The 27,132-nt window shown below is 38.3% G+C and overlaps 1 protein-coding gene across 13 annotated transcripts in view; it reads left to right on the forward strand.

Annotated features, from left to right (window-relative positions):
* Window positions 1-27,132, forward strand: part of PLCB4 (phospholipase C beta 4) — a 183,742-nt gene that overhangs the window by 79,396 nt on the left and 77,214 nt on the right. For 12 of the 13 annotated variants that reach the window (XM_071805675.1, XM_065833746.2, XM_071805674.1 and 9 more), the window contains 4 exons: window positions 21,341-21,441; window positions 25,074-25,154; window positions 25,456-25,515; window positions 26,833-26,976. In XM_071805675.1, the coding sequence (XP_071661776.1) occupies window positions 21,358-21,441; window positions 25,074-25,154; window positions 25,456-25,515; window positions 26,833-26,976 (369 nt within the window). In that variant the 5' untranslated portion in view covers window positions 21,341-21,357. Of the gene's footprint in view, window positions 1-18,290; window positions 18,310-21,340; window positions 21,442-25,073; window positions 25,155-25,455; window positions 25,516-26,832; window positions 26,977-27,132 lie in introns of those variants that run through there. The other variant, XM_071805672.1, reaches the window with a different exon arrangement.

The following is a 27,132-nucleotide window of genomic DNA, read 5'->3' on the forward strand; positions in this document are numbered from 1 at the left end:
ATTAATTATGCTTTAAAAAATGACTATATAGAGTTCTTGGTTACATTAATAGCTGAATGTGATTGTCTTCCATTGTGATTTTCGACATTGCATTGTGCTTACTCTGAAATGCATGCTGCTCTCAGAGACAGTAGTAGTGGACTTTAATTTCCCATTGAAATTCTTGCAAGAGAGTTTGTACGTAGGGTACAGGAACATTTTGACTGGCTGAGTGTATGTTATTTAAATCACAGAAAGTTTTGGGATGTGGCCAGTTTGAAGCTAACAGGAAAAGGAATTTGGTCAGGAGCTTCTGTTTCTCCTCAGTAGTTGGGTCTGAATTCTAGAAACACTCGCAAAGTGTGTTAACTCATTAATTTTACTGCAGCTATCAAATAAATGTAAATACAGGTATAAACACTGGCGAGTATTAGCCAGCTAGTTCTATTAACTGAAGCATGCTGATGTCATTGCAGATTCCTTTAACAGTAGCTGCGTTCTTTAGCTGTCTAGATGCCATTAAAAAAACCCTGTGCTTTAAACCTCAGGCAGGAAGCAGAAGTGTCTACATGTTCGTCATAATAAGCCTTGGCAATCAAGAGGAAGTTGTAGATCAACTAATTATATGTTGCTGGTTGCCTGTCTGTCATCTTATTACAGTGTTTCAATGACCGGATTTCGAATTGAGAAAATGTCATTTTCATTATGTTTACTAGTTAAAAAAGGTAAATGTAGAACAAAAGTATGTATTGAAAGGTCAGTGTATTGTATGTGTTTCTTTGCTTAGTAAAGGTTCCCTTTGTTGTGTGTATTTAAAAAATCATGGATTAAGGCCCCATTTCAATGTATTTCAACAGCATCACACTCATAAGCATAAGCAGAGTACCCCATGCCGAAACACAGAGTAGTTGCTAAGTGAAACTAGCTGTAATACGTGTAGTTAACCCTTTGTAAGTATTTGTAGATCATAGTATTGACGTCATAGTTGGACTTTGCTAATCACTTCTTGGCTTAGATGGACCTACATGTAGATCTGTCTCAAAAAGCTCATGTGTTCTCATTCTTCTTTAACTCCTTGCATCTTTTTAATCCAGGCTGAAGCTGGATGGAAGAATTTTAGGTAGTAAATCAAGTACTGTAGTTTATTTCAGTGACCTAAACATGATAATAAGGATTGTGTGGAAAAGTGCTTTGATGCCTACTTTGTTTTCTAAGCAGCTAAAAGAAGCAGTCTGGCACTAAGCTAAAATTAAGTGTATTTTGCAGACCTTAAAGAATTGTGTTCCTATTTTTTGAGCATCCTTTTTTTTTTATAGTAATTAATTTCAAATCAGACAACATTTAAAAAGGAAAAGTATATCAAGATTGTGTAAACTCGAAACTATGTAGCAAAAAAACATTTACCAGTTTTCTTTCAAACTTGTAGTGGCTTATTCTTGAAGCAAAATATTCCCAGCTAAGTTGCATAAACTGGGATGCTGGCCTTTCAAGATCACTTCTGTCCACTGGCCCAGCGTGTGCCAGTATCTAACCTGTCACAGCATGTGTGTGGTGTTGTTTCTGAAAGAACCCGCACATCTGAATTCCTGATTATAGGTCATACTGGAAATCAGTGGGTTTAATTACCACTTGTATTTCCAGGAAAAAGAATCATTTAAAGTACTGTAAACTTGCCAGAATTCTTAAATTAATATCTACTGCTTGATTTTCTAAGAGCCTGAAGGGAACATAGCTTCTCTAGGTGTCTTCAAGAAATTGAATCAGGGCTTAATGCAAATCCAGTACTAAAGCTAGCAGTAATGCCAGTTATGGTTTTTTGGGGTTGTTTTGGAATTTTTTAAAATTATAGTCCTCTCCATGACTTCTGAACCCTTTAGAAACAATTAGATTTTGCACAGAACTTTAATATGGTTAACTAACATAATAGTGAGGTATCACAAAACACTCTCTGTTCATTAAATAACACAGGTTTTATATATATTTTTTTATCCTTATATATAAATGTATGTGTGCATATATATAAAATCTTAAAACCTGCTGTGAAGACACAGGCCATTTTGAACATGGTTGGCAGCATATCAGAAGATAAATCTTCCTGCTTATTTTATACCTTTTGGTAACTTAATGGTCCAATTTAGAAAAGCTTACTCATTTTACAGAGAGAAATAATTTGAAGTACAACTACCCAAAAGGCAAGATCTTATCTAGTAGCAGAAGTTGTACTTGGTAAGTTTTCCAAGCATGTAGAATGCAGCGAGAGTTTGTGCTGAAAAAAAAATCAGATTCGTATGAAACTAGTGTTCATTCTTCATAATTGTAGTTCACCGCTAGTCATATCTTTTGCAGCTGGCACTCACTTTGATACTGTGCTATATACTTGATGACATCTTCATATTGATTTTAATCTGTCCTTTTAAGACTGCCCAATCTAATTTTATTGTTCCCCATGTGTTCAGGGATCGCTGCAAATAGGAGGAGACTGGCTAGATTTAGTATGACCGAAGCCATATTTTGATGCGATGATCATTCTGGTAAAGCACAGTAAGAGTATCTAATAAAGGTGATTTAATATAGAGGGAATTACAAAGCTAAGCAAAAGTTTAAGTCTTACTATAAATTACAGGTTCCTCTGTGACATTTAGATGTGAATATTTGGAATGTATCTCAGGAACATGGTTTTGATCCAAGCATATTGAAAGCATGGAGTGAAAATGGATGAGAAACCTGCAAATTAGCGTGAAAATATTGCAGATCCAACATGACAGCACTATGAATTTTTCTTTAGCGCAGCTATTAGAAATGACAATTTTACTAGCTAAGATTGAAGAGAACCAAAATGAAGTCAAAACTGGGTCCTTATTTCATCTTTAACTTTTATGATAATGGAAATCTGTTAGATATTTCTGTGGGAATAATTCTCAAAATAGACTGGGACAATTCCTGCACTGACAGGAACCAAAAATGTGTACTTTATACTTGGAAAGAGCTTCCAGACTGCTCCATAAGAATTTGGTAGGTGCTGTGGCATTGTGTGACATTCAGAAAGTTGACCTTATGAACAAGTCAAAAATCATAGAAAAATGACTAGCAAGCATTTGTGTTGTTCAGAGGATGGACCAGGGGATCCAGGTAACATTCTGACCCCAGGGAGAAAATGGCAATAGCGTTAGTACTTTTAAGGGAACCATTCACACATTGTTTGGACCAGATTTGCAAGCAGATTTAAACATGTAGAGTGAGTAACGATTCAAGGGACTTTACAGAAGGCTGTGAGTTTGCAGAGTCTCAGCGGTGATTCAGGCCAGTTCACTAAACTTCTTTTTCTATTGTTATTATATCCTCATGCCTCTGTGGAACTGTAGTCCATGGCCTTCGAACCTGTACATCAAGTAGCTGTACACCTATGAATGAGGAAACTTTTCCCAGCAGACTATTTGTGGTGTTTGTAGGTGCTTAAATGAAAACACAAATGCAGTAGTTGTGCAATGTCGGATTAGGTATTCTGGTGAAAACAGACGCTCTGGTATATAAAATTAATACCGTTACACATCTGGTGGATGATAAATAAAATTATTCTCTTAGCGCATCTCTGGTTTCTGCCATTCGTGCCTTTTTCTTGTCTGTGAGAGAGGTCTGGTTTTCTGGGGAGCTTTCTGACCAGCTGATGAACATTGCTTTATGTAGTCAAGTTTATTACTGTAGTCGAATTGGATCTCTAAATCCCGAAGAGATTTAAAGAGGAATTTTTCCCTCTACCTCTTCATCTTCTTTTATTTTTTTAAAGGAAGAGTTGAATGTATATACGATGTGCTGAAAAATACAGTAAAAGTATCAAATTGTGCTTTTTAAATTTTAGCTTTAATTTTTCTCCCTTGTGAGAGGTAGTATTAAGTATGACACTATCCATATGAAGAGTACACGTCAGGTGTATGCAACAAGGATTTATCACTGAGAAGAAAAAACAAGGTGAAATGAAGATGTTACATAAGATAACCTTGCTAATTTTTTGAAAAGTGTTATTTGTCAGTGCCTGTCAGCTAAACTACATTCTCTAATCCTGAAACGTTTTTCTTTAGTAACATGCAAAATTCTGTGATGTCAAAATGGGGTGAATGTGTAATGCATCCGTGACTGTAGTCATGTTATTAATTATCTTTAATCAAATTTGTCCATATTACACTGATGTTGTCCATATTACACAGAAACCTTCCTTAAGTTCTTTCAGTTCATTCCGCCAATATTGCTCTCTGTTCTTCTGCCTATTATTTCTGATTACTATCGATATTAACAATATCTGTTCCAGTTGCTTATTCTTTATTATTGGTTATGTACAAGACAATAGTCCCCATTATTGGATTTAGCAGAAACGGCATCTCTAGATTCTGTGCATTTTGAGGTAACATTCTGTTGTATTCATCCTACATGAAACAGGCAATGCGATTGAGTGAGACTTGCTAGTCAGGCCTAAATTTCATTTCATTAAGCGGGTGGGACTGCCCTGGGGGGAAAATCATGTTAGATCAGATCGTCTGATTCTTCATCAGGGTGTCTGTCCACTGGGTTTTCAATCTTTGTGCGTTTTGCAACTATGTTTTCTTGTCCTACTTTGTTTCAGCGTCAGAACACGATTTTAAAAAATACTTATTGACTGTATTTACTTTGAAACTGTGCAAACACCTTTATAAATGGTATATAATTCAGAGCTAAGCAAAATTTTCACAGGCAAACAAAATTATATTGGCTAATCTTTACCGGGGAATTTTCCAAGTTGTTGATTCTGGATCCAGCATCCCTCTCTCCTCCGAATTAGATCTATATTATTTTTTTAACCTATAAGCTGTCGGCTGTCAGAACCTTTTTACACCCATGTCAAATGTTTGGCAAGCAACTTTTTTCGCTCCTTCTCCGTCAAAAGATGAAAAAAATAGAATTCTCCTGATGCTTCAGATGGCTTGTATCACTTGAGACATGTCAGGTGCCTCAAAGTAAATTACACTGATGAGAAACGTCTGTTACTGCCAGAGCTTCAAACTCCTCATGCAGCCAGTGCTGTGTGAAACCATGCAAACTGACTGCTCAAGAAGCAGCTAAAAGGAATAACTAAAATTTGTGTGTGTGCATTTGCATTCGTTTATTTGTCTCTAATCCTAATGATATTTCGGGACAATCAAGTTATATTTCCAAGTTTTATTAGTGATCATGTGGAAGATGGATGCAGAGATTTTTGGTTTTTCGTGTGCTGTCAAGTCCTTTGGGAGAAGCAAAACACATGAAAATTGGGATGAAACAGAGTGTCTCACGTGGGGTGGTGGTGGCTGATCCTCTGCCAGCAGAATGTTCAGGACTTGGACCTTACAGGTGTCCCGCCATCCCACTTCTGTCACATTGTTTATAACAGAGGCACTGGCCCCTTCCTTGAGTTTTATTTCATCTCTGTTTGTTGACTGTTACCTTTTGTAATTATTTGCTTATGTCTTTTACAAAATAAGAAAAAAATAGTTTTGACATGTCATTCAAGCTGTTCTTCAGACAGGTCACTTGAATCTAGCAAGCAGGTTGCTTAACGTTGAACATTGCTTGCAAATGCCTTATGGGGTTCTCTTGGGTCCTTCCTAAGATGTATGTAAGCTGAACACAGGTCAGACTCAGTGAAGAAAAATGCTTACTTTTTCACAGTTGAATTTGCTTCAGTTTCCTGAGTTTCGGTTTCAACTTAATCCTTAAAAAATGGTTTTATTGAAGTACATTTTCAATTTTAAAGTACAAAGCTGGAGTTTGGATTTCACCCATGCTTTGCTGAAGCAATCTTATCTTGTAGTGCACCTGCCTGGAGAGGCTCATAGTTAGAAGACAGAAATCTATTCCGGACACCTGCATTTTCACCTTCTTGCCATGTTACATAGGAGCAGGTACTGTTTATGTGTTGTGAAAATGAGTGTTACAGCAATACTGCTGGTACAGAGTAATTTATGGAGGATTCAGTAACTGCAGGCTGTTATTCTGAACAAAGACAAGTGTTACTGAAGAGTTTTTGAGAATATTACTGCAGTCTAAAATAATCTCTGATTGCTTTGAAGATTGCTTTGTGATATTTTAAGGCTTTCAACCAGCCTCTTTAGAGCAACTGTGAATGTACCGCGAAACAGCATTCTCACTAGAGTGTAGCAGCAGAAGGTATGTTTGCCCTACATACCATAATGGGTAGAAATTCCCAAGATCCCTGGGCAAGCACTAAAAGAGCTGGAAGCAGCCTGGCTGTAGTAGTGCGGAGCTGTGCGTGCCTGGGAAGCAGACGAAATTAAACTGCACAGTGAGGTCGCTTCTAGCGCCACAGAAAGCATGGCAAAGCAGTGCCAGCTCAGAGCTGACTCTCACATTTCCGTGGTACGCTGCACAGCGTAAATTTATGTGCCCGCGGACGACTTGAATAAAACATTCATGTGCTATTGTAGCCTGAGCTTCTTTTGCTCTGTTACCAGCTTGTGTATCAGATATACTTGATCTTTGACCAGTGTTACAACTGAGGGACCACCTAGTTCTGTTTGGAAACATCGCTTAATTAATGCCAGAAGATTTTTTTGTAAGAACAAAATGGTGGATTTGAGGTATCACTTTCCTCAAGAGCCCTCTGTACTCTTGATGCAGGACAAAAAGAGATGTCTCTTAATACCCACACGAAAAAACAGAACAAAACAAACTATGTTAATTTTTCTTCTGTTTGCTTGTTTAACATTGACTGAAATTCTAAAGATGTAGTTCAGATTTTTCCTGTTTCCATACTTCTGCTCCAAAACAAAGCTGCACCTTCTAAGAAAGGCAGGTTGGTATAGACATGATATTACCTTGTACCTATCAGGACTGAGTCTGAAACCAAAAGGAAGTCTGGTTTCTTTAATTGTACAGAGCACTGTCCATTAGAGAAGCTTGAAAAGAGCAGCCTTTGTTTCCTGGGTCTGATAGTTCTGCCACGGTGATGGGTTTGCCTGAGTAACTCATTCCTTCTTATCTTGTGTGTGAATTTGAATTTCCGACGGAAAGTGCAGTTTCTTTGCTTATCACATCCAGCAGCCGCGTGATCTTATATTCAACCTGATTTTCAAATATTGACATCTTGAACTCTAAAATTCGACTCTTCTTTAACTATAGCTTCAAAACTAAACTAAGAATAAAGTTTTGTCTTTGTTCTGTTGATAGTTCTACTACCTGTTTATGTTCACATAGGATTATTTTAAAACATAAATAAGAAGTATCTCTTGAAAGTGTTTCATCTTACCAGGTACGGTAGGTGTAGCTGTGGGTTTGCTTTTTTACATTACAGTAGGCAAGTACTTAAAACCCCTTTGAAGACAGGTAAATTTCTACTTAAAGCAGAGTTTGCAGTATTGTTGTAAAAGTTACAGACCAATGGTAGATCAGACCAACGGTCCTGACAAGATGGACTGCAGAGAATCAGTGCTGTAAGAAAGTGTCAACCAGTCTAAGTCAATCAGTTTTGAAAATCACAGCGATCTTTCCCATAGTATGTGTGACCCCAGCTTGACTGGCCTAGTATTGCAGTTTGCTGCCACCCAAAGAGTTGGTGCTCTCACTTCTCTCAGCCGCACGCTCCCAGTCTTTCCTTTATGCTGGTTCTGATCATGACTTGACTCCTGTGTAACCGGGATACAGTGCATGAAGCATGCAGAAAATAACAAATGAATAGCTTTTCACCACCCTACAGAGATGAACGGGCTAAGCTGGGATCGCTCGCGCTAGCAGGAATGTGATCATCCAAAAGGAAACAGAAGCGAGGGGTAGAACACTCTTTTGGATTGGCTGCCTTTGGAGTTGGATTGGCTGCCTTTGTCACCCGTAATCACTCCAAAAGGGCTCTTGTTTTGCTGGCGCTCTGAACAAGCAGCTGTGTGTTGTATTTTCCTCGTTTCTCTGCAGTTAGGTTACTCTGCTTATCTCTGATAAGTGGTTGTCTCCAGCACACACTTGTAACCATTCACTTGAGCACAGTGGTGTCCACTGTGCTGACTGTTTATGAAGCCAATAGCTATTATATCTGTGCCCTCAGTGGACACAGCTCATACTCTCTTAAACACAAATCTTTATGCACGTTAGTTTGCATACTGCAGTGAACAATATTATTGATTAACCCTTAACTAGCCCATGCTATCAAGATCTTGGAGGAAACAATAGAAACGCAACTTTGGAAAGCTGTAACTGCAAAATCTGTTCTTTCTGCTTCTCTGCCAGCCACTTCTGTTTCAGGAGAAGCAGTAGCCTCTCTATTCCCTGCACTGCTTTTGTCTCCTATCCAAAACACCCTTGCCAGCAACCTGGTATCTCAGTAAGCACAGCCTGGGTACCTACCTTCAGGAGGCTTCTGCCAACTGTTCAGCATAAAAACCTTGCAGACAACTCTTGGTGTTGCTTGGGGTGGCATTGGGCTTTCCAGAGAAGTACCGACTGGGCCCATGCCCTTTTTCCTACATGTACCATTTCCCTCAAATGCCCAAAGGAACTGTGCATATATGGAGCAGAGAAGGGATTTAATTCAGCAGTGTCATCATTATAGAGAGCACCCTCTGACATGGGTCGGAATTGTACAGAAACAAAGATTGCAGGAGAGTGCGCTGACAAAAGGAAAGATTTCTTGTTCTAAAACCTATATTAGTATTTATTTTAAGAAAAAAGGCAAACAAAACCCCCTCAATGTGCAGCCTTCTTGATCCAGGCTTTCAGCGTGTGTGCATCGTTATTTCACAAGAAGACTGCTTTTAAACATTGGCACCTTGCTTGGTCTGTTCTCCATTGTGTGGTATCCATGTGCTTCAGAAACAATAAAATCACCTTCCCTGGTGATGGTGAAAAACCCCATTCTTGCTTTTCACAGCAGGGAACATTATGACTTGTTCAGGAAAAATAGTATCTTAAGGAGAATGGAAACCAAAAATGCTCAGTGGTGGGTCAGTAACTTTACTGTACAGATTTTTCTGCCCACAGTTTTTTAATATGGAAAAGATGCCAGTTTCTTCCCTTAGAACAACCTTCCCCTAGATATTCCCAAGCCCTTAGTTGCTTTCCTGTGTAGTGGTCAGTTGTTTCTCCTTCAACTCCTCTGACTGGCAGTGCACCTTATGATCCAGTGACAGAGAACAAGAGTTACTTAGGATCTTGGATGAGGCTGAAGAGCATTTTAAACAAAAAATTATCCTCAGGATGTTAAGACTCCTCTGGGAACAGATGGGGTACAGGAAGATGGAAAGTGGGACTTAGATGCATGATTTGACAGTCCAGTTGTGACTGTGCCAAAGTGATGTTTCTGTCACATCACATTGTCCATTAATTCTTTTGGCAAGTTGTATTTCCTACTGGAGTCAGCTACAATGAGTGGTGTCCAGGGATAGTGTTTCTTCTCAAGCTTTTTCCACGGTATGCAGCTTAGTTTCCAACACACGAGTTGCACATGCTGACAAGTATCAGGTGCACCTGTTCCTTTACCATGACCCACTCCACAGATGCAGATTTATAGAGCCTAAGAAGAAAGAGCTGAAAGGTGTGTAGCAGTTGAGCTGGGTAATCTCACTGCCAGAGATACTTTTATTATAAATTGTGCGCTTGCATCTAAGTTTAGAGTGATTATAATTATATCAGATGTTTTGTTATACGAAAATAAGCAGCTGCTAAAGACTGACGGCAGATAGGGACCACAAAGCATTGAATGCACCAATTCACATCTGGTGACACTTTTTCTAATGTGCCCATTGGGATTTCTCACCTAAACTCTACCTTTATTGCCTGCTTCAGCAAAGAATCTTGGTCTTTATCAATCTTAACAGAGCTTCTGCAGTTATTTTTCTGTTTGTTCACTGGAGTGTGAGAAGTGCTTTCTATTATTTTCCTCAAGAACATTCACACTTTCATAGTAAGCTCCAGTTTTTTCCTTGCAAAGTAACACTATGTAGTATTGTATGTGTATACTGTGTGCATATTCTTCACGTTTCCCTGGGCTTATCTCTAAAATCTCAGATTTATAAAATACAAGAAATGCATGTATTGTATGTGTGCAGAAGTCCAGCATGCACATTATTGTGCTTACTAAGAAAGGAGTGAAAGGGTTTGCTAGCCAAGGGCAAAGAACTCTATTTAAGCTTTCAGTCAAAAAACAGTCTAGACATTTTTATCACATTAAACAGTCTGGAGCATTTAATAGGTATGTGACAAGAAGAAAAACAGTCTGAACTAGCTGACCAGTTTTCTTATGGGAAAGGGCTGCTGGGCCCAAATTTTCATTCTTTGCAATGGTGAGTATTATGCTGGAAATGCTTGATTGTGGTATATGAAACAAAGCCGGGTTTAGACATGTAAAAATGTTACCCTCACTTTCTGTGGTGTCTGCTATGCTTTGCATGTAACACTGCTCTTGATTTTGATGGACACTATATTCAGTGAGTGTGTGTGCCGCTTGTTACTACGTTGTAGGGGGCCAGAGTGTATAGTGTCAGTGTTAGTCAAGCACCACGGAGCACTTCAGCACTTGCAGCCAGTGCAAATGGCAAAACATTTTCTCTCTGTCTGTGCTGGGGTCCCTTTATCCGATGCCTTAGAATGTAACAAGTTGCATCTGTTGATTTCTCTTGCATCTGATATCTTCCAAACAGATGACTCTACCTTTGACCTCCACCGTCTCAACTTGAATCAGTTCTTTCACCTTCCCAGGCGTTTCACCCTTGGTTTGTCTGCAGCACGAGGAAATGCTGAACTCCTCGTCTCTGGGAGCCCTGCCATCCCCACTCCCGAGCTGTCACAATAATTCACCCCACTCTGCTATTGCCTGGAATGTTGACACTGTTCTTGCCACTTCTTTCTTCTTTGCCGCATACACATAGACAGCGGCATTTTCTTTTGTTGGTCTTCCTTAGTGTATTCTATCCTGTTCCTTCCTTTCTAGCCTTATTGCAGAAACCTAGCTTCATACTTGGAATAAGCTCTAAAAATAGCCTTGCTTGTGCTACCCCAAACCGTTTCTATTTCAGTTATTCCAAACTATCCACTGTTCTTTTCCAGCATTGTGAAAAAGCTGCCACCTTCCCTTTTCATCTCGGTTGTATTGACCTACTTGAGAAGATTATCATTCAGCCAAGGCCCACATCAGTGTCAGACATCCCATTCTTGCTTTCTGCATTTTTTCTGTTGTTAATTCCCCCCTCCTCTTTCTAATTCTTGTGCTCTTCCCCACACATCTGCTATGTCTCTTTCTCCCCTAATAGTTGTCCAGAATCAAGAATGTTTTCATAGTCCAGCATGATGTGCATACTCTCACCTTTCCATGGAGAGAAGGGAAAACACTGCTTTTCTTCTTGCCTGCCAGAGCATGTTCTGTAGTATACCTGTCTTGCCATGAGGGCAAAGGTATCCTCATAATACGTGTCCCTTTCCACCTCAGTACAAGTGGAGGTCCCAGCTGGAGGTGACAATAAAGAGCAGTGATGAGGAGGCTTGAAGAGATAACAGCTCCCTCCTTCTGTTTCCTACTATTCAACACTGAATTGCATATTAATGGTAGGAGTTTACAGAAAGGAAGTCCCCTGACTCTGTCTCCAGTTGGTTCAGAAAAATCTGAATAAATTGAAGCTCTCAGCATGCTGTAAAGCCTGCTGGTTATTATGGGATGTCAAATAAGTGTTCAAAATTGGCTGTGCATGCCAGCATGCCATGCCAGCACTCTTGACTGGCAGACTGGCTCTCTTTTTAGTCTCCATACTGGACAAATAGGTTACATACCAACACTTTTTTTTTTTTTAATTCATTTTGGAGTACTGTGTTGAATCATCCATTTGGAACAGTACAAAAGTTGAAATTCCTTTTGTCCAGCGAATTTCATATATATTATGAATAGCTGAACAAGCCAAAATTTGGAGAGGCTGCTGGCTTGGAACACTCTCCCATCCCTCTCTTTAATAGTTGACATGCCTGATTTTGGTCCATTTTTTTTAAACAAGCGATATATTAATATTCAGACATTTTAGGGACATTATTCTCAAGTAGTGTAAACAACTGAATACCTCAGTAATGAGTGTATTAGCACTCTGAACTCTTTTATCAGATAAACTGATCTATCAGATGTCTCACACAGTCTCATTTTACCCTGAAAAGACAACCGTCAATTCAATAATGACTGATGTGACAGGAAACAGCACAATGTCAAGACAGTGGTTTCAATATTTGATTAATAGAAACATATATGCAGATTGCCCTGTTACTCCGAGTCAAGGATTAGCAAAAGAGACAGATGCCAGGTTTTGTGCATCCCTTTCTTCTGTTTGTAGTTAACTATGAACTTATCAGCTGAAGGAATAACGACATTTATGTTTTATCCTTGGTCCCATTACCTGCAAAATCTTTGTTATTCTGTCTCCGTTACCTTTAGAGCTTCTGGACAGTGTCACAACAGCCATTTAAAAAGAAATCTGGCTGAAACACCTTTACAAGAAATGCTTACTCTGCCACCTACCTACAATAATGAAGTAACAGTAATAATTTAAAGTTTGTGACCAGTTGCTTTTCCTCTTGAATCTCTAGGAAATCAAAGCTATAAATAGTTGATAACCTGCTATATCTCAGGCATGGTTGTCCATATTTGGACAGCTGTCCTTCTGGAAAGAGGGCTTCTGGATTTCCAAATTACAGGCAGCATTTTATTTTTAGCCCTGCCTAGTTGTAATACATTGTATTTAGAGCTGCGGCAATCTCATCTTCAGAAAAATGACCAGGTATTTAGGAATGAGTTAATACTGGATGTTATTGGCGATTAAAGGCGTATAACATTTATAACTTTTAGCTCTGGGACACCTTTTTGTCAGTGCTTCCAAACTCTCTAGATGGATAAATAATCACATCATGAAGTGATGAATCTGAAGTCTTGTTGACCTCATTTTTTAGAGGCGGGGAAAGAAAAATGGGAAATGGCCCAATGGCCTTCTAAGGACTGCAGAGCAGTCTGGCCGAACATCGACTGTAACCCACATCCCTTGACTCCCAGCTAAGCCCAAGGGCTGTGTGCTAATGAATATTGTTTCTGCATACAACAGGTAGAGTGTTTAGGAATGAGGAGAATAGATAAGTTGAGCTTATAAAATGGTGTTTATGCCAGGCAGTTCGTGATTAACTTTTTTTCCTCCATCTGTTAAGTGTCATTCCAATTCATAGATCTGCTCTTTGCACAGTAATGTTGAAGTGCACACCATGAGCACCACGAGTGTTTCTTCTCCTGATGCTGACTGGGAGGAATCGGAGAAAGAGCTTTTATTAAAGAGAGTATGTTCTGTTTCTTTCTGGTTTGGTGGTGGTGGTTTTGGGTTGTTGGTGGGTTATTTTTTGTTGGTTGTTTGTTGGCACAAAAATAAACCAACCAAGCATTAACACTAAAGCTCAGAGGGAGCTGCAGTGTGCTCCAACCAGGCATTAGGTAGAGCAGCATAATGGGAAGTAAAGGGTGAGGAAAGTTAGAAAAAAGGGTATCAAATGCAAGGAAGGAAAGAGCATACTGATGAAATGCAGATACTAGGTCTATGTTTCTGGCTTTTCTTTCCATTTTATCTTCTCTTGTTTAAAGAAGGTCGTGCAAAACCCGCTATCTCTAAGGTGAAAGGTGGGTGCTTACATGAAATCTGAGCTGCACTAATGGTTCCTAAGATACAAACATTTTCTGACCAGTGCCATGGGTTAAATTGCACAATGACAATCATACCTAAAAAAGTGTAAAAACCCCTTTATCTTCATGGTGACTGTAGTTTGTATGCTTTATCCAGGCTACCAAGAAATTTGTAGATAATTTAAACTTTCAACAAATATCTACTTTTAACACACCGCCAACTGTCAAATAATAAATGCACTTTTTTGATATTAATGCATTTTAGACCAGTGGAATGGTTGCCAAAGATCATGACCTTTACTTTGTCAGAAGTTTTAGGCCAGCAATGTGACTCACTCCTATATTCTCAAAAATCACGTAGAAAACTGGTCAGAATTGAACCCTGCAAATTAAGTCACTTGCTTAATTTTAGGTTTTAAAATAATATCTATGTTCCTCACAGTTTATTATTTTTTAAAATATCTGTATATTTTGAGCAAACTCGTATTAAGGCATGTAAAAACTTTAATAAAATTTGAACTAAAGTACCAGACCATAGAAGGGATTATTTCAAACACACAGAGATTTAGAAGTTATTACGAAAATGCGATCTTGACCTTTCATTACGTTTTATTAACACAAGGTCCGAGTCAGTGTCATTGTTTGGAAAAAGCCAACTGTGTCCTCAGGACATGGTCATGGAGCAGCTGATATTTGTAGCTTGTTCTGTTTTTCTTTGAGGTACTAGCTTGTCTTATTTCCTGAACTTTTCCTTGCTCTTTGAAAGACTGTTGATACGAATCTGATTTGAAAGTTTGTGTTGCCTTTTGTATTTGTAGTTAGTAATTTGGTCTTGAAGTTTTGCAGGGGTTTTATGTCCTTGGATCCCCAAACTCTTGCATTCGTAAGAGGAATGATGCTCACTTGAGGTCATTTGGGTGTTTATCTCCTACCTGAATTTTTCTTAGGATTTTGATTTCAAACATTTATTTACATCTTCCCATCACTTTCAAGTACAGGAATCACTTCAGCTTGAGATCTTTTAGAGCAGTAAGCCCCCAAATGAGGCTAAAAAGAAGAAACTGAAGTTCTAAATGTCAAAATCACTCATTATTTTAATTAAAATAATTGACACAAATGCTTCATACAGGTGTACCTAAAAGGGAGAAACACTACTCACTGACTTAAAAGATCTGTTATCTGTCAGCTACAGATTAAACAGTAGAAATCAAGTATGATATTAATTGCCGAAAGAGCATATTGACAACTCTGTTTTTTTTAATAAGTCTGAGAAGTCCCTTTTCTTTAGGGCTCATTACTGTAATTAATACAAGGTCTCAGACTCTACAAGACTGAAGAGAGAATTTGGGCTTAAGTAGTCATTTGCAAACACTACATATTTGTGATATTTTAATTATTCCATGAAGTAGCCTTTAACACTGTCTTCAATTGAAAGCCACAGAGTGAAGTAGTTAAACTTAGTAAAAGTCACTGCTGGTTAAATCAAGATAGTTTGTATACGTACAGCACATGCTGTAACCATTCAGAAAGATCTCGCCAACTATTACAGAAGCCATTGCTTTCATTGAAGTCTGATACATTCTTTCTTACTACATTGGGAGGAGATGGCTTCCAGGAAATGGGATGCTTGACATTATGCTAAAAGTAAATCTTGAACACCTCTAATACTTGTACATGACTGAAGATAAAACTGTAGCATCTTCTGCATTCTTAGACAACTTAATTTTATTGACGGTTAGTGTTTGTGATTGGAATGCGACAAAACAGGGAGAGTTCCAGGGAGCTTGTGTTATGGAATGAAGATCACTCAGGTGATGACACTTTAGCAGGTGGCTTGGACTAGGTCATCTCCAGAGGTCCCTCCGACCTCAACCATTCTGTGATCACTCATTTCTTAACCTGAAGCAGAGCTCTGCTCACTGAACCAGTGTGAAATGCTGAAGAAGAGCTTAGTTAAGAAGGGGCCACTTGTAGTTTTGGGCTGACCTCTTAGCAGTCCTTGCGTGCCAATGCATTCCAGCAATTAATAAGAAATGGAAAATGAGACAAAATGGAAAATGAGACCATTACTGGACAAGACATGTTCAAGTGCCTGAGCTCTGTTATATGTCTTTTGTTGCTTCTGGGCCTTGTTTTTGGGAGAACTGTTTGAAGTTTCTTGTATTACTGTGGGAATAATGTGTTTAAAAATAACCTGCTGAAAAAGCACTCTTTTTAAAAAATTAACAACAAAAAAGTTTGACTGTAGAAGAACTTGGAGAGCTGTGAAATCTTGGAATTGCTTTACAGTATATTGTGAGTAGCACAGAAATTAAGAAGTGTGGCTCTCGCCATTACTTTTTGTGTCGGACTCACACTGTAGTGGTTTTTATTTTCTAAATTTTCTTAAAACTTAGCTTTTAAGCTTTCTAGTGTAGAAACTAAATTTTTGTGTTTTGTATATGGTGATGCTCGGACATTTAGGACCAAAGAAATTTTCTGAGCACTAAATGCATGAATATCTGAGTTCTCTTCCTGTAAATCTCTGTAATTATTGTAGTATTTGCATATGAAAGTGCTTCAGAGGCTTGTCAAAAAACAAAGGAGGCATTTTCGTAAGAATTTCAGTGTTGTAGTGCCTGTTTAGCCTCGGACAGCTAGTTTCTCACATCCACTACACTGCAGGTAGACTTTCTGGACTAGGATGAATTCCATAATAAAACCTAAAAGTTACGGATATCTACTGATGTAGATCTGATTGTCTTTGTTATGAAGAATCTTGTTTACCAAAGGGGAGTAGTGGTGAAGAATACATGTACTTGAAGGGTGGAAAGTGGGAAATATATTAGTTTTATTATTTTTCAAATTGTTTCCTTGCACCTATGAGAAAAATATATATGCCTGGGTGAGATTGGTAAGCTCAGCATAGTGTACTGTGGGTGCTTATACTTTGCCCTTGAACCCACGCACTGTCACTGGTGCAGGTTTAGGTGGTGTGATTTGAAGAGGTAAGTGGCGAAATGTCAAACACAGAGCGTGGAGCCTCCTCACTTTTCACTGAGCAAATAGTGACTCATTCCAGAAGCAAAAATAATAATTACTCAAAAAAAAAAAAAAAAATTACAAGTATTGTTTAAATATTTGGGACTAAGCAGACTGCGGAAATTGTGAGTGACTGTGTTTTAGACTGGGGGGGCTCAGCTCTGAGGAATGCTGCCGTCCTTTCCAACAGTGTCTCAACATTGACAGGATGTTTATGGGATCCAGGGAGTATCCTATCCATCACTCTAGCCAGCCCTCTGGGTTAGTTTAGAATATCACCTCTTTCCCCAAACATTTGTCTGCTTTGTATTAACAGAATCCTTTCCTCCTCCTGTTCAGCCACACCTTGTCCTTCTTTCAGTCAAAGAATGAAAAAAAACCAGGATTTATAGTCCCTCCGCCTCCCACGCCCCAGGTTTAGCTTAGTACAGCCAAGCTTACAAAAGAGGAAGACTTCTGTGTTAAATAATACTATTCTGGATATGGTTAATTTTGTGTTCTCACTCTCTGGGTACTCCAGGTGATTCAAAAGGTGCTTTTTATTTCATGTGATCTAGATCATGTCTTATAATGCAGTGTTGAAAGAAAGGGAGATAGTTCAAGAGGCATTTAACTACTGCATTAGGCTTCACCTACTTCTTCCCTTGTGGTCAGTGATTTAAGTCCTGAGGTGTATTTAGGAGTGTTCTTTCTGCTTTTGTGAATGGTATGTATTCAGAGGCATTTTTATACTTCAAGAACCATATATCAGTGAGAATATTTTTATATTTCAAAGCTACTTAAAAGTTTTAAAATTAAAATTTTACTGTCTTTAAATTTAGTTTCTAGATCTTCTCTCTCCCGGCTGATTCTACACTCATTTCCTTGTTATTAAATTTCTTTAAAGCGAGTAATTCTTGATTCTCATCATGGTGAAACCATATGAATGTTGGAATGTCATGTTTGTTTGAGTTTGGTGGGTGGGGTTGATTTTGGTTTTCACTTTCTTTGAACTGCTTAAACATTTCTGAAGACTAACAGAGCTCCAAAGAGTGACAGGGGAATATTTTGTATTTTATTTTGGTGATCTTAAAAACTAACAGGGTTACGGAAGAATGGATTCTTGAGAGGAGTGTAGGGATGTGAGAGACCGAAAAGGGCTTTTCTAAATGCAGGGGGAATTTTCTTCACCTTCTGCACAGCTGCCAAAGCATATGGCTTTAAAATCTTGTTTGTTACAATTCATCTGCCTCCTTGCTATGTGTGCTCAAGCCATCTTTCCCTCACACTTCATCTGTCTTAGTTCATCTGTAAACTGTATTGACCTGTGAGAGAGCAGAGCCAGAGAAGAGATTGGTAAGATGGTAAATAGCAATGAGCTTGAGTCCCTGAGACAGAACTTGATTGCCTGATAAATTATGAGCAATCAAGTGTGTTTTCTTGCAGTTAAATGCAAGGTTATGCAAATGAGGAGGAGGACTGTAATTCTGGTGTGTGTGGCAGAGCTCTGTGCCGGGCTACTGTGTCCTGGCCCAGACCCCTGACTTCAGAAAGGCAGCTGGCAAAGTGGGGAGGGCTCAGACTGGCTGCAAGGTTTTGAAGAATGTGCATTGGACCAGACACTGGAGATCTCAATCTCTTTAATTTATCAGCGATGAAGTAATGAGACAACTTCACTGTACTGTGTGAGTACCCAGACAAGGAGGAGATCTGTAAAGGAGGGATTTTTACAGAGCTATCTTGCTGTGACTAGATGATGAACTCAGCAAAGGTCAAATTGGTAATAAAGTGCATGCTTGTAGTGCTAAGGTAATTAGTCTTTCTGAAAGATAAGTGTCTGTTCAAGCGCTCTTTACATCCAGGATTCGGAATGTCAGATGCTGGATGGAATGTTGTGACATGTCTTATACAGTAGCTCAGAGCAGCTGCAGAGCTTCTAGCTTTTAAAATCTGCATCTGTGTGGGGTTCAATGTCAGTAAAAAAGGGTAAAGGCCATGTGTATAGGCTAGGGACTGTGGAAGTACTCTTCACAGTCTTAAAAGCGTCATCACATTTCTTATGATTTAGCACAGAATGCATCTGTTTTTCCCAGAAGGACTTTGACATGCTGGCAGCATATATTGCTGCAAGAGCTACCTGTCGTATTTGGAGTAACTTTTCTTCTTGGGAACATTCCGATAGTAAAAGTCATTTAAGCAGATAAGGGAATGATCGATATGCCATAAAAATGGAGTGTTTATCCCTTCAGGTGTATAGGTTTAAAGTGTCCTGTGAATCTAAGGGGTATTTTTCCAAGACCTTTGAGGATTTGTTGTGTAGTATGTGATTGTGTTGGTTCTGGTTTCAGTTTTGTGGTTAACTAGGCATGTAAAGTCAAAAAACAGCTTTCTGAAACTGCATTTCTCCAAACGTAGCTTTGCTATAAGAACAAGCACCAAGTTTTCAAGGTGGTGTGATTATACTGAGCTGCTGTGTGAAGTCTGTGAGCTGTACGGAACAAGACACTATCATGCTATTGTGGTGCGCTGGCTGTCCTATTTTGCAGCATCCTCCACAGAATGAGCAAAAAGCAGCTCTATGGCGATCGAAACTGGAAGAGACGCTAAAATTATAAGTGTCTTTTTAAAAAATAATAAAAATTTGATAATTTGGCACTTTATTTGGAAGGATCTCAAAATGTCTCATGGTTGTCATGAGAAAGATATTACTCTTTTACAGAGTGGGAAGAACCAAATTCACAGGGCTGGCAAAAAGAAAAGGGAACTTTTAATAAGATACTAAATGTACCTGGTCCCTTCTTGGCCCTAGTTTCTTGTCCTCTACTTTGTTCGAAACATCTCTTCATCAGGGAAAAGGAAAGTACAGGCGAGTAGTCTTAAATATTGTTTAGCCTCTTTTTTAATTGGAGAGTACAGATAACGTTATTTTGAGTTTTCATCCCGTTTGCGACAAAAGTGAACAATTAATGATGATATATATAACTGTCAAATTGTATTTTGATAGTTATGGAGAATGAATTCATTTCTCTTATTCCTAAGGCTTTGGAAATGTGATCCATATTTTTGATATTCCTGTATCAATGACCAAAAAAGGGCAGGAGATAAAGAGATAGAGGAAGTATTGAAATGTGGGCTTTGTTTTGTTTTAATAGTAGTAAGGATTATTTCTTTTTTTTTTTTTTTTTTTTTTTTTTTTTTTTTTTTGTAGAAAACTGTCAAAAGTAACTGTTCTTAAAGCTGGTGTTGAACAGAGTCTTTGAACTGTTCCTGTTCTTTTCCTTGTTAGGACATTTTTGATACTAATGAAAACAAGACAGAGAAGGAGGATACTACAATTTATTTATTTTTTTTTTAATCACTTGGATCTATTGTGGGTTTAAAGTTCAGTCAAAGTAGACATTTGTGTCTAAGAACATTGTGGAAGCATTGTTATTTAATTAATCATATTTTAGTCTGCTATTCAGAGTTTTGACGTACACAAACGCTACCAAAATGGTTTGCATAGAATAGATTACGCAGACTGTCATGCTCTCTCCCTTGACTTTTATATATGCTTTTTATTTTTCTCCCTTAAACGAGCTTTGCTTGGGCTGGGTGCCTGCACTGTAATGGAGCAGGACCTGTTCAGGTTACGTTTAGCCCTGTGTCGTGCTGCTAGAGATGGTCAATAGGAGCTGAAGGTTGGCAGTTGTCAGAACGGGGCCCGGACAGGTGACAAGAGCAGGGTCAGGACAGGCAATGAGAGCAGGGTCAGACTGTGTTTGCCTGGGGTCACATGTTTGTGACCGTGTGCTGTGTTCATCCCAAATGTACCGTTTCACAGGATGATTTGCTGACATCTGTGAGTCAGTCTTATCTCACTGCTGCTGAGTGTACTCCCTCTCATGCAAGACTTTCCGCTCCAATGTCTAAAGGAATAACCAAGATACTGTGTGTCCTAAATGGCATGAGTAAGCAGGAACAGTGCAGATGAATTTTACTTCAGATTAAATGAACTTTAGTGTTTCAGAGTATGTAGTTGGGACCTTTTCTGGTGTAAAGCAGTGTAACCAGGAAGGTACCAAGGTGTTGGAAAGGAAGGATACTAAGTAATTTGTTAGTCTTTATTCTAATATCTGTATGTTATGACTTTTGTATTATACTCTCAGCAGTTTTGTTCACATTGCTAAACTTACAGAGATGCACGATACTACTAGGTAGTTTTATTTAATGCCTTGTATCCCTAAAAAGGTTTTTACCTTACGAATTTTGACCTCGATATTATCTATAATTTGAGTTATGCATAAAATACCCCTGAAAATGCTGAGGACTTTATTTAATATAAATGGATTTTGCAATATAAAACACAGAGGAAAAATGTGGCTTGCTCATGTAGTATGCAATTTAGAATGTTAGAAAATAATCTGTCTGTGGTGGATCTGATGTTTTCCTGTGTTACTCCCAGCCTCGTTTTACTCTAGAAGTGATGTAGCAGATATTGAAGCTAAAGCAATAGTGTAAGTGTTTTTTCAAATCATTAAGTTCCAACATGTATTTTAAAATTATGAAACAAAAATACTCGTTTGAGGAAAATTCTCAGTTTAGAAATGCACTATGACTTTCTAATAGTTCTGTGTGAAAGAAAAAGCTGAAAGTCACTTTCTTATCCCTGCTTAGGCTTTGAAATACTCCTTTTAAAAGACAGTAATTGAACTCTGGTTTTTCATTCCATTTCAGGTTTCTCTTCTATAATCATGGCAAAACCTTATGAATTTAACTGGCAGAAGCCAGTTCCTTCTTTTATGCAAGATGGAGCTGTGTTTGATAGATATGAAGAGGTAAGAGGCCAGTTGCATTTCATTTGCCAATCTCATTTAAATAGGTAGATGGTACAGAATGTTCCATGTTTTGTTTTAATTGTACACAAATAAGCTTTCAAATAACTCCAGAAATGTGTGTGGGGAGGGAATACCAACACACTTTATTGCTACACAGATTTTTGCTTTTAAAAGAAATAACTTTAACATATATTTAATCCCTCTGATTAGAAATAAGCCTCGAGGAAGAGAAAGGGAGATTTGGATCAAAATATCTGTAACGTCCATAAAGCTCTCATCTTTGCAGATTCATAAAGCACATTACTGAACAGAGTGAATCCTTCAATTTTTTGTACATCTGTCAAATTGAGGTCGGGGGGAATATGTTTGGGTTTGGTTTATTTTAATATATAAACTGAGGACCTGCATCTCACAAGGGGAAGTAAGAGAACACAAAACATTTATGTTCTGATTCAAATGCGTCATTTGAGATCTGGAGTGGTTTTATCTGCTTTAGAAAATCAACCTGTACTCCATCTGAAATATGATTACTATGATCCTGCTTTCAGCTGTGCTTTAATCCAAATCTATTAAAGGAATGCACAACCGGACATTTTATACAGGCAGCTGAAAATAAAGTGCTGAAACGTGTACCTTATATTCAGCATTGATATGCCTGCGAGAACAATTTTATCAGGGTCTATTATTAATCTTGTTTGGACAGGAAATCTCTGAAAGTTTAAGGTATCTCAGTAAATGCCTTCAGGGATATTAGTATTTTCCTCTTATCTTTTGAAATGTAAGTAAAAGGTATTTTTTATCATGAGGCCTGCCAAGATAGGCATAGTTGTTTGCCCTGTATTCTCAGTTTTGGGGACAGATAAATTAAGAAGATACTAGTGGACATTGAATTTCTTGTAAAGGAAGTTCATAAAGTTTTATTTTTCTTTAGGAAATATTGCTCCAGAAACTCAGCCTGTGAGGATCCCGGTGAGGGAGTACGACCCATGGTTGTTCTCTTGCACCTTAGATGAGAAGTGCTCAAATTCCGGTGTGAGATCAAGAATGCTCAGTGAGGCACCCAGGTCCTTGATGTAGTGATAGGGAGAACGAGACATCTCAGAAAATAACACTTTTGGCACGGTGTACTCAGCAGATGCCCATGCAAGACTAGATAATGCTGGGCAGACGTGGGCTGAGATGTCGCACCAGAAGTGTCTCTCCTTGCAGCTGAATTTACTGCCTTCCAAATCCCTGTAGAAAGGGGGTACTACTTGCCACCCGTGAAGCAAAATGTTTGTTCATCCATGTGCTATTACGCAGCTGCATTGCTTGCTGCAGTTTTCACTACAGTTTGCTCCAGGTCTGCTATGGTACGGGTGGAAGCCTGATTTGTTTTCTTAAAGGGGACTCTTCTGAACACATTGAAAAGCTTTTACTTAGGTAACTAACTGTATATTTTAGCTGCAATTTTACAGGAATTATTGAGGGTTGTAAAAAGAACACTGACTCAGAAGTTAAGATCTGTAGCCTGTAAACAGTGAGCATTTGATGGTGTGGCTGTTTGATATTATGAGATTTATGATATACGAAGACTATTATTTAACTGTGTTGTAGTAGTAACAAGAGACAGACCATTGTTTTAGAAATGGTGTGCAAACATAGCAAGATCCAATCCTGTAAACTTGCAATTTTCAAGAAAAATGTTTCAGATCTAGGTTTCTAATTTTCATAGAAGTTCTGTGTTTAATTCTCCACCTTAACAAAATACTCATGTTGTGGAAATATATGAAAATTATGGAAATATACTTTGATCCAAGCTTTTTCATGTTTGCTAAAAGGTCTGAGTCTAGAACAGAGTTATCTCAGCAGAATATGGGAAATAAAAATCAGACATGAATAGGGGTCTTACTGGTTGTGTTGCACACAAGGTTGGATGGCAGGTGGTTTTTTTTACCATACAAGAAGACAAACAGCAGAAAAGGTGATTTGGTTACTAGAGTCAAGGCTAGAGCGAACATCAACATGAGTGCAGTTTACATAGACACCTTGGTGTAAACAACATTTTTGGTATATCTAAGGCCTTTTGATAGATGGGAACACAATAAATGATAAAAAATTGCCTGCCTTTTATTATGTGAGTAATCTTTCTGGGAAATTTAAGACACGCTCATTTGGATTGATAGCTAGCTACATTTCTATTGAAACAGAGCAGTTCATACTGGAAACTCATGCCTAGTGGTGTTGGCTCAGACTGAGCTGTAGCAACTTTATACTTTCTATCTCAGCTTCCGTGCCTCTAAAATTAACATAGTTGTTTGCTATTTGGATGGAAAGCTGCAATTGTCGGATCTTAAAACCTGTAAATCTTGTTTGAGGACCTAAAATGTTGTCCAGAAGTGGTAGACATCATCCAATAATTAATGTATCCAGGGTAAAGGAACAATTATCCCAAACACAACGTATCCCCTCTGGCTGTACCCATCTCGAAGGGCTCAAGGCCATTACATGTGGATCCAGGTTCTTCCTTGCCTTCGTGCCTGATGTCAAATCAAGCTAAGACCTGGCTGGAATGTGACCTTAGCCAACCCCATGCCCTTGTTCCATGGCAGAGGATAGATAGTCCTGGATAGACTTAGTGACTTAAATACATAGCTGTTCTGGATAGACTTAGTGACTTAAAGCCGTGCTCCATGGATTTGAGGGCATTAGAATTTTTACCTGGTTTTGTTACCTAAATTCCCATTGTCCTGGATGCAAGACTCTGAAAACAGCTGTGGATATTGATGTGTTTGCTGCCCTTGCTATATGCACAGGAGAGGACGTGGCATTTCAGAAAGGTACCTCAGTCTCTGACATGGAATAAAGCACCAAGCTCTGAACCAGCAAGCAGTGCTGTAGCCTGCACACGTGCTTGTTGCTTTTCAATTAAGGAAGTCAGGAAGTCCTGCATCCTTTTTGTCTTTAAAAAATGATTGATTCTGCACAGCGTTATCCTGCCTTTTAGCTTCATTTATGGTCCGCTAATTGGAGCTGGAGGTGTGTGGAGGAAATTTCTTTTTTCATTTAGCTAATCTGATTTTTTGCCTTGTGTAGTCTCTTTGGTATGCCATTCTTTCTTGATTTCTCTACAGATCAATGTCCTGCAAACTCTGCTTGCCAGATACTCTGGCTACAAAATGCCCATGGCATGCATACTGTCATAGTCTAACAGAAAAGTGCTTCCTTAATTCTGAATGTTAAAATAAAATGTCATTTGGTCCTGGAGGTAATATTGGCGAATTATGTATTTTTAACTTTTATGTAGTTTGAAGCACTCAGTTTTCAATAATGTGTTTGAAGTTCCATTTCATTAAGGTTTTTTATTAAGTAAGAATTGCTGCTTTTACTAAACAAAACAAATCTTTATAGTTGCAAAGAAGTAGGAAAATAGTAATTGGGTGCATCCCAATGTCTCAAATGGCAGCAAAAAGACAAATCGTTAAAAATGATTGTTTTATAAAAGCCTGCCTCTCTCATTTCTGATTGCTTTGGGAATAGCAAATTCTTCAGGCAGGTTTTTGGGGAGAAATGTAATAATATTTTTACAGCAAATAAATCTATTACATTTGTCAAACTGACTAAAATAATGGTCTATGTTTTCTTTTCTGTAGGAATCTTTTGTCTTTGAAAGCAACTGTCTCTTCCAAGTGGATGAATTCGGCTTTTTTCTGAGCTGGAAGAGTGAAGGAAAGGTATATTAGTTATGTCAGGAATATGTATCAGATATTATAGCATTTGGTGTATGTTCTGGCCAGTTTAAAAAGATCTAAAATACAGTGTTAGTTTATTTACAAAACTAGCCTTAGTTCTGTTATTTTAGAATTGACGGAAGTGGGGTCTTTAAGAGAGAATTAATTGATATAAAAGGGAAATACACTGTTTAGTGTTAATTAGCAGTGTTTTGCAAATAAGGTTGTTTATTTTTGCTGCAATTCCTAATGGAGCCATGTGCTGACAGACCTTTGAACTTGTACCTTTTTTTTTCCCTTTCAGGAAGGACAGGTATTAGAATGCTCCCTCATCAACAGTGTTCGTTTTGGAGCTGTACCAAAGGTACTCTATACTTAGTTTATAGTCTTGTTTAAATAAAGAATATTTAAACTGAAGGTGAAATGGAGGATGAAGTTCATTTCTTTAAAAAATTCCAGCAACACAGCTTTAATTTTGAAATCACGGCATGAAGAATTAAGTTGTAAAGTCAAGTAATTCGGCTTGATTGCAGTGGGAAGGTTCTGTCCTCTGATCTTTCTGATGCAGTGCAGTGCTCAGCTTCCAGAATGCACTGAAAGCTGAACAACAGGTGTTAAAAGCACGTATCAGGAGTTTTTAATTATTTTGTAGCAGCGTATTGTGATACTTGTCTTAGGGATCTGGAAAAATGTTTTGTATTTCAAATACTGTTCCTGTCTTTTAAAAATTTGTTGTATCTTCTTGCTCCATTGGCATAAAACATAGACAGTTTTGTTTGCATCCCTCTTCATCCAGTGAGATGGTCAGAAAGGGCAGCTGGTCACTGTCTGCCATTTTGAAGAATACCCACAGAAGTACTAGCTGGAGAAACCCAAAGCTTTGGAAATCTTTTCAGTAACATTCTTCAGAAGGAATACATAGAATTTTCTGAAGTGAATTGTGGGCCTCCCTCCCCTAAGCCTTTAGTTTAGAAGGTTTCTTGTGAAGCAAGATAGCTGTTAACACCTCTGCATTTCCACTTTCATGTGTTAAGTGTGTCTGTGTTAACTGTAGATGACTATCTCTTAGTGATTCTCTTGGGAATCCATAGCCTAAAATCTTTCCCACATAGAGAAGGGGCATGAGAAGTGGTGATGCAGACAACCCCATGCTTCATGTGCTGACAACCATGCCAATATGCTTCAGACTTCACTTCTGTCTTTACATAGGTAATGTGTTCTTTATGCCCATTAAATGTATAGCCCTTGACCCTCAGCCAAGATACCAGCTTGTACGATCTGTCGTTCAGAAACAGCCAAAAAGTCACACAGATCATAACTCTCAGTACCTATGGACTTAACTAGATTGGAATAATTTACTTAGAGATTAATACTGTTCCTCTATTTCCAGTCTTTGGAGTGATTAATTTTTTTTGTGATAAAAATATTTATTATTTCTAATTTAACATTATAATATATATTTGAAATACTTCACTCCTGAGTTCACACAATTATGCTTCTAATTGTTAGAATATATTGTTTTCCAGGTTTGCACACAGTTCTAAGTGAAAGTGCTCATTTAAGATGATTGGCAAAGGTTTAAAGGTGTTAATGTATATGGAGATGGGAATGCATCTTTACTATACTGCGTTGCATAACAAAAGTATTGCAAATGTAACAAGTTATTTATTCTGTTTAACAGGATCCCAAAATACTAACTGCACTTGAGGCTGTTGGAAAATCAGAAAATGAGCTGGAAGGACGAATAGTGTGTGTTTGCAGTGGCACAGATCTGGTGAACATCAGCTTCACGTTCATGGTAGCGGAAAACACAGAAATAGCCAAGGTATTTCACAATTAAACAGTGTGTGGGAGTTTAAAAAACAAAACAAAACAAAATGGAAAGCTCCTCAGCAGTACTTGATTGTTTTTTCCTGAGTAAATCGACCTGCTTGACTGCCTGAAATACCTGGTTTTATGTCTGCTGCACACTCTACAGAAA

This window comes from Patagioenas fasciata, chromosome 3 (genome assembly GCF_037038585.1).
Source record: "Patagioenas fasciata isolate bPatFas1 chromosome 3, bPatFas1.hap1, whole genome shotgun sequence".
Taxonomy (NCBI): Eukaryota; Metazoa; Chordata; class Aves; order Columbiformes; family Columbidae; genus Patagioenas; species Patagioenas fasciata.